Source organism: Oncorhynchus tshawytscha, linkage group LG28 (genome assembly GCF_018296145.1).
Source record: "Oncorhynchus tshawytscha isolate Ot180627B linkage group LG28, Otsh_v2.0, whole genome shotgun sequence".
NCBI classification, from domain to species: Eukaryota; Metazoa; Chordata; class Actinopteri; order Salmoniformes; family Salmonidae; genus Oncorhynchus; species Oncorhynchus tshawytscha.
This window is the reverse complement of record NC_056456.1, coordinates 1,405,416-1,413,812: the sequence shown is the minus strand read 5'-3', so window position 1 is coordinate 1,413,812 and position 8,397 is coordinate 1,405,416. Positions and strand designations below refer to the sequence as shown.

At 42.5% G+C, this 8,397-nt stretch overlaps 1 protein-coding gene across 1 annotated transcript; it reads left to right on the top strand.

Annotated features, from left to right (window-relative positions):
- The first annotated feature begins 2,638 nt into the window (after positions 1–2,638).
- Positions 2,639–6,305, top strand: LOC112246257 (transcription factor MafB). The gene is made up of 2 exons (XM_024414554.2): positions 2,639–4,096; positions 4,147–6,305. The coding sequence occupies exons 1-2, from the start codon at positions 2,931–2,933 to the stop codon at positions 4,220–4,222; spliced, it is 1,242 nt and encodes a 413-aa protein (XP_024270322.1). The 5' UTR covers positions 2,639–2,930; the 3' UTR covers positions 4,223–6,305.
- Positions 6,306–8,397: the final 2,092 nt, after the last annotated feature.

The following is an 8,397-nucleotide window of genomic DNA, read 5'->3' as shown; positions in this document are numbered from 1 at the left end:
GGTGGACATCTTCACTATTATTCTACAATGTAGAAAATATGACATATATCAATGATAGGTAAAGTTTTGACTTTGTCATGTGATATTTTAGTTTTTATATTTAATAAATTAGTAAAAATGTCTAAAATCCTGTTTTTGCTTTGTCATTATCGGGTATTGTGTGTAGATTGACGAGGAAAAAAAATATTTCAATTAATTTTAGAATAAGTCTGTAACCTAACAAAATGTGCAAGAAGTCAAGGGGTCGGAAAACTTTCCGATGACACTGTGTGTGGATAACTTGGTTGTCTCTGTTCACTCCGTGTAAACTGGGAGATCATTTCTGTGGAAGAGGGGGAATTATGCATTAAATGCGGGCTGTTAAATGATTCAATGCCAGTGGTTCCCCTATGTGAAAGCATTCAGCTCTTCTTTCTCACTCACCACTCCTCCCGTGTTTGTTTGGGGGAGTCAGTCAGCTAATTTGACTGTCTGTAGCTGTCAGAGAGAGCCCTAAACAGAGAGTACACAGTGGCAGAATACCTGACCACTGTGACTGACCTAAATTTAAGGAAAGCTTTGACTATGTACAGACTCAGTGAGGATAGCCTTGCGATTGAGAAAGGCTGCCGTAGGCAGACCTGGCTCTGAAGAGAAGACAGATTATGTGCACACTGCCCACAAAATGAGTTGTAAACTGAGCTGCACTTCCTAACCTCCTGCCAAAGGTTTGACCATATTAGAGACATATTTCCCTCAGATTACACAAATCCACAAAGAATTCGAAAACAAACACATTTTTGATTAACTCCCATATCTACTGGGTGAAATACCACAGTGTGCCATCACAGCACCAAGATTTGTGACCTGTTGCCACAAGAAAAGGGCAACCAGTGAGGAACAAACACCATTGTAAATACAACCCTTATTTATGTTTATTTATTTCCCCTTTTGTACTTTATCTCAAATCAAATCCAAATCAAATCAAATTTTATTTGTCACATACACATGGTTAGCAGATGTTAATGCGAGTGTAGCGAAATGCTTGTGCTTCTAGTTCCGACAATGCAGTAATAACGAGCAAGTAATCTAACTAACAATTCCAAAAAAAACTACTGTCATACACAGTGTAAGGGGATAAAGAATATGTACATAAGGATATATGAATGAGTGATGGTACAGAGCAGCATAGGCAAGATACAGTAGATGATATCGAGTACAGTATATACATATGAGATAAGTATGTAAACCAAGTGGCATAGTTAAAGTGGCTAGTGATACATGTATTACATAAGGATGCAGTCGATGATATAGAGTACAGTATCAACGTATGCATATGAGATGAACAATGTAGGGTAAGTAACATTATATAAGGTAGCATTGTTTAAAGTGGCTAGTGATATATTTACATCATTTCCCATCGATTCCCATGATTAAAGTGGCTGGAGTAGAGTCAGTGTCATTGACAGTGTGTTGGAAGTAGCCACTCAATGTTAGTGGTGGCTGTTTAACAGTCTGATGGCCTTGAGATAGAAGCTGTTTTTCAGTCTCTCGGTCCCAGCTTTGATGCACCTGTACTGACCTCGCCTTCTGGATGGCAGCGGGGTGAACAGGCAGTGGCTCGGGTGGTTGATGTCCTTGATGATCTTTATGGCCTTCCTGTAGCATCGGGTGGTGTAGGTGTCCTGGAGGGCAGGTAGTTTGCCCCCGGTGATGCGTTGTGCAGACCTCACTACCCTCTGGAGAGCCTTACGGTTGAGGGCGGTGCAGTTGCCATACCAGGCGGTGATACAGCCCGCCAGGATGCTCTCGATTGTGCATCTGTAGAAGTTTGTGAGTGCTTTTGGTGACAAGCCGAATTTCTTCAGCCTCCTGAGGTTGAAGAGGCGCTGCTGCGCCTTCCTCACGATGCTGTCTGTGTGAGTGGACCAATTCAGTTTGTCTGTGATGTGTATGCCGAGGAACTTAAAACTTGCTACCCTCTCCACTACTGTTCCATCGATGTGGATGGGGGGGTGTTCCCTCTGCTGTTTCCTGAAGTCCACAATCATCTCCTTCGTTTTGTTGACGTTGAGTGTGAGGTTATTTTCCTGACACCACACTCCGAGGGCCCTCACCTCCTCCCTGTAGGCCGTCTCGTCGTTGTTGGTAATCAAGCCTACCACTGTTGTGTCGTCCGCAAACTTGATGATTGAGTTGGAGGCTATTTGTTACATTGTTACAAACTGTATATAGACATAATGACATTTTAATTGACTTTATTATTTTGGAACTACTGTGAGTGTAATGTTTACTGTTAATTTTGATTGTTTATTTTTCTTTGTTTAATATCTACATCACTTGCATTGGCAACGTTAACATACGTTTCCCATGCCAATAAAGCCTTGAATTGAATTGACAGCGCTCCCCTTCCTCTCTTCCGTTCTCCTCCTACCTCTCTCCATCCTCTCAGTTATTCTAAATCGGAGAATAAGCCGCTCCCATTGGAGACAGGCAGGCAAGGGTGCCTGCCTTTAAGCGTGACGTCACGGCACGCTATAAGGATAAAGTGCTGGCAGTCAGCGCAGACTGTTGGATACTCGAGAGTGAGTGTGTCAGGAAGGAGAGCTCATATCTCTGCAGTGCAGAGCTAAAGGGCTATTTCTCCAACCAAAACCAGATGCACTAGTCTTATCTTATTTTTATTTTCCTAGTGAAAAACAAGGACTATACCTTATATCTACAAAGTTGACCAGGACAGGAGCCTGGGTCAACGACAACTCGGTATTATATTGTATTTTTGGTTAAATGTTTTAAGTTGGTTTCTGCTGAAAGGACTGACGGTTTAGTCTATGCACTGAGACGACAGTATTTCTATCTCCACTTCTCGTCTGTTGACCAGATCAGAGCCAGTTAGCAGAAGTAGGCGACATGAAGTAAATTCCCATGTCGTTTGCAGTGCCCTAGTCTGAATGGTTTTTTTTCCGCTTTCTTTCCGCTTTCTACTTTTTTACCTCTTCGAATGGAGTTCAATGCAAAAGCACACGAGTCTGCAGCATTGGAGGAAAAGCTACTGCATGAGACAAGAGAGTGGAGAACAGACGCTTATTATTAAGAAGTGTGTTTTTGCGACGCTGGCAAACACCTTCACCAATCTGCAGAAAAGTCGTGGCAGCACCATGAGCGCAGAGCTGAGCATGGTCCCAGAGCTCCCCAACAGCCCTCTGGCTCTGGAATACGTCAACGACTTTGACCTAATGAAGTTTGACGTGAAGAAGGAAGGTCTGACCGGGCTGGGACGAGTCGGGGTGCGCCAGTGTACTCGGCTCCAGCCCCAGGGCTCTGTGTCCTCCACCCCCATCAGCACACCATGCAGCTCGGTGCCTTCCTCACCCAGCTTCAGCCCCAGAGAGCAGAAGAACCATCTGGAGGAGCTCTGCTGGATGCCCAACAGTGGGTACCACCAGCAGATCGACCCACAGACGCTGAGTCTGACCCCGGAGGACGCAGTGGAGGCCCTGATTGGAGCCACGACCCATAGCCACGCCCCGACCCCGCATGTCCAGCAGCAGCTGCAGCAGAGCAGCTTCGATGGCTACAGAGGGCCTCACCACCACAACCCCCATGGCCAACCCCAACAGCATTACCATCCCTATGGGGGAGGCATTCTGCACCACCCAGATGAACTGCCTGGACACCAGGCGGGGCACAGCCACCCACATACCCAGCACCACCACCACAGCCAGGACCCTGACAGCCCGTCCCCCGTCTCCCCAGACTCCCACCAAGCCCTCCACCACCGCCACCACCACCAACACGACCACCAGGGGCAACAAGGCTCAGGCAATGTAGAGGACCGATTCTCTGACGACCAGCTGGTGTCCATGTCTGTGAGGGAGCTGAACAGGCACCTGCGGGGGTTCACCAAGGACGAGGTCATCCATCTCAAGCAGAAGAGGCGGACCCTAAAAAACAGGGGCTACGCACAGTCCTGCCGCTTCAAGCGGGTGCAGCAGAAACACGTGCTGGAGAACGAGAAGACTCATCTGATAAACCAGGTGGGGGCACTCAAGGCGGAGATCAATCGGCTGGCGCGCGAGAGGGACGCCTACAAACTAAAGTGCGAGAAACTGACGGGAACGGGAGCGAGAGGGACGCCTACAAACTAAAGTGCGAGAAACTGACGGAAACGGGAGCGAATAACGGGATCCGGGAGGCTGGGTCCACAAGGGACAATCTATCACCTCCAGAGTTTTTCATGTGAGTTGTTATTATAGCTCTATTGACTCTCCCCTACCCTACCACCAACTGTTGCTGATGACCAAACAATAATAATCAAATACTCCGTCACATTGACTATACTAATGACAGCAACTATATTCATATAAGAATAATTTTCCGTAAAATGGTAATAGTCTCATATGGAACCATCTCTCTCCATCCACGTGACAACAGAGATACAGAGAACAAGGTAGAATGTTGGGTCAATGCTGCATCTTTGTAGATTAGTTGCTTGTAGTGAAGTTCCTTTTTTCCATCTTCCTGTGGGAAGAGAGAAACTGCGGGTGAACTTTCCTCTTTTCAGGCTACTGCTTTACTGTGTCTGTTAGTGGGATGACCACCGGCGTATAGGTCTACACAACAAACAACGCAGAGTTTTGAGACTCACATTTGACACTGGGCCTGAAAAAAGAAAAGATAATTGTAAAACAAGAATCCACATTATGCAATCTTGAATTCTGTCTACTTATCCCGCAAAGGGGGACATTGTATACGACATATCATTGGTTGCCTGCTTGGTTATTTTCGAAAACATATTGAAACAAAAATCTCATTAAAATATTAATCCTGCATGCTGGACATGTACGGTAATAATTTATATTTTGTACTACTTAATAAGAGCATGTTGTTGATCAGCGCTTCTCCATAGCGTTGTTTAGATTAATGGAATGGGGACAGTACAGCAGGGCTGCCTGTGCAATATCATGGTGTTCTGTATAGCCTTGCAAATATTACGCAACGCAAAACTGCACACCATGATTGAAGAGGCGGGTTTTAACTTTTCTTTCTTTCTTTGAGTTTTCTTTTCTTCATGTTTAAGTTTGAGTTTCATTCTGTGGGTATTGTTTCGGAGATATGGCCATTTTGCAGTTGCATTTAAAGATAAACTGTATATTAAGTGCACTTTATGGATACTGGCTTGTTTTAAGTTTTCATTTTGAGTTTTGTACAGTCGCCCTTAAAAGACATTCTATGATTATGGATTATTCTATTATAATAATAAAGACAAGATAGATGCAAGCTTAATAATAACCATATGACACAATGTGATGTATTGTGTGAAACTGTAAAAACAAACGCCTCGCTATAATATCAGATGAGTGAGTACTTTGCGTACAACATTTAAGCACCGTGACTGTTTGTTATTCTCTCTCCTCGGATGCATATAGGCTACAGTAGAAAAATACTGTCACATGTTATTCCATTTCATTTCAATGTGCTGCTGTAGTCAGAAGAGTTTTTTCTTAACCAGAAATCCCGTTCTGTTAACTATTGCCTAACCCTAATGTGAATGTAATGTGAAGAACAAATGTAGGAGGAGATTTAATTGAAACTCGATTAAAGTATTTTATTGGGTGCAGCTGCGTCGCGTTAACAGTCATATAGGCCTGCTATAGACATATTTTGTACTTTTCCATTTTTTAATAAAGTCTCTCAAACATGCTCAATAATGTTGACCAAATGAGGGGTTTTATGTACAATTAACAAGTATTTGGATTGCGCATGCGTTTCGGGAATACGACGTTGAAATATATTAATGCTATGTTTTCCCCAAAAATATTCTGCCGGTCAGTAAAAAAAAGGGATTCAGGTTGTGCAAAATCTCAAAATGAAAACTGTTGTGTATGTTATATGATATTATCTTTTTGTCTATTTTATTATTATTATTTGGTGACTCTGGTTCTGCTGGCCAGATGCATAGTTAAAGTTGTAATTTTAATGATTAAAATGAACAAACTGTCAGATCATATTGAATAAGCATGGTGCTTGCATTTAAAAACTGTTGTTGAGAAGTCTTTTAACAATCTCTTGGTTTGTTACTGATTCAACTGATTTGAAATCAAATTGAAACTGCAGCAGCGGGTTGTCGTTTTGTTTTTCATTTCATGTATTTTGCGATGATGATGAGGATTAATTTTCAATCTGGTTTATATAAATAAGATACAAAAAAATATTACATTTGAACTGTTGTAGTTCCATTCAGGCTGGTTTCTGTTTCGTCTTATTTTTATTGTTTTTGGAAGAAATGGTTTCCTATTTTGCTTATTAAAGTCATTGAAATGGCATTTACCTTTCTCAGACTGTTTATTCTACTCTCACTCCCCTCTTTCTCTCGCTCTCTGAATTACGCCAACAAACTAATTGCAGGTTTGTTTAGGGAACATGGTGTAATTTGAGGGAATGCGTCATCTCTGTTGCGTTAGACTACAGGCACAATCCGATATTATACACCAACATAGACCTACACATTTACAGTTCGGAAAAGTATGTTATTGGGAAGACCTACAGTTTTCATGGAACATCTTTCCATCAGTAAAACAGCCCATTTCCTGTCACAGCGTCAACATCAGTCGTGGCCTACACTGAACATAAATATGAGATCTTGGGACTGTAAGGTTCTATCTGACATGTTTTGTCAAAAATGAGTTTGTCACATATAGTTGACCTTTAGATGGTTCTTCATATGTCTGTGAAGTTCGATTTTTGAAAAAGTACATTTTAAGAGAAAAAAATGAAACTAGAAAGTTCTATATGCATAAACACACTTGAACTTGGCCTATACGTTTCTACCTGCAATCCAATCACAATCCTGAACAAATACAAACGGACCAATCAGAACACGTCATTGCCAACTTCTTCCAAGTATAGTCTAGGCTAGTCCAGCCAGCAATAATGGCATTCAAGTAAAACAAGAACTGTCAGAAATCTTAGAGTAAATTATTGTCAAATCGTTGTTTGTTGTATAATTCGTAATGTATGTGATGTGTTCTGACTCTCTTGGTAAAAATAGTGACATTCTATCATTTATGTATTCAAATAGCTCAGCATTCATAAAAACGGAAAATGTTTAATTCAAAGTGTCAGAACCTTATAGCTGAACCCATGATTGACATTTCAGAGCCATGAGGTTCCATCTGTGATCGCACAGCCTAAAAAAACGAATTTACAAATGTCTCAAGATTTTGACTGTGCACTTTAAGTACCTTTAAGGTGAGGAGCTTATTGGGTTATGAAAGAATTCACTACAAAACATTTCTGAGAAATGGGATGTGACAACTTTGATGCTCAATATTACAGAACTATGCTTTGCACAGATTTAACCTTATGGTTAATGTGGTTTAGGTGATGGCACTTTTATCGAGACTGTCGGTTTGAGGTCATAACATTGCCTTTATGTAGCCTAAAGGTGTATGCCTATGCCAAATGTCTAGAATGCCTCATGTTCACCCTCTCGGAAACACAGACTAGTCTCATTTCTTAGTGAAGTAGCCTGTTGGCTATTATTAGTGACACAAGGTGCACATGTTACAGAGGCAAAAAGAATGTAGTAGAGCCAGTATGGTCATAGCCTACTTTAACAGTCTGTGCATTCTGCTGTCATTGGCCGTAGGCCTTTTGTTAATTTTATGGTCGCCTCCTGATTTAAACACACGTTGCATGGTGGAAAGCCTGGTATTAGACCAAATACTGGGAGGGACAGAATCCAAACGATACTGGGTTTGGATGCTGGGTTTGGATGCTGACTTTGCAGAATTCCCATCATTGCAGGTGCCAACGATAAAATTTGATATTTGACCTTGCAACGCTGTGCGAGAAACTGGGAAAGGAGATTAGGGCTCGATTCAATTTGTATCGCTTAAGTAATACATTTTGCACGATCTAAATTGAAAAGTAATTTCCGATTGAGCCAACATATGAAGTGTTTAAATGCAGTCTAAGCTGGGTAGCCTGGTGGGGCGACAGGGTAGCCTAGTGGGGCGACAGGGTAGCCTAGTGGGGCGACAGGGTAGCCTAGTGGGGCGACAGGGTAGCCTAGTGGGGCGACAGGGTAGCCTAGTGGGGCGACAGGGTAGCCTAGTGGGGCGACAGGGTAGCCTAGTGGGGCGACAGGGTAGCCTAGTGGGGCGACAGGGTAGCCTAGTGGTTAGAGCGTTGGACAAGTAACTGGAAGGTTGCAAGTTCAAACCCCTGAGCTGACAAGGTACAAATCTGTCATTCTGCTCCTGAACAGGCAGTTAACCCACCGACATGTTCCTAGGCTGTCATTGAAAATACAAATTTGTTCTTATCTGACTTGCCTAGTTAAATAAAGGTAAAAAAAACAGGAACATTACCTTTGTACCTAAACTGTAATGTTGAATTTCCTCAATATGGATA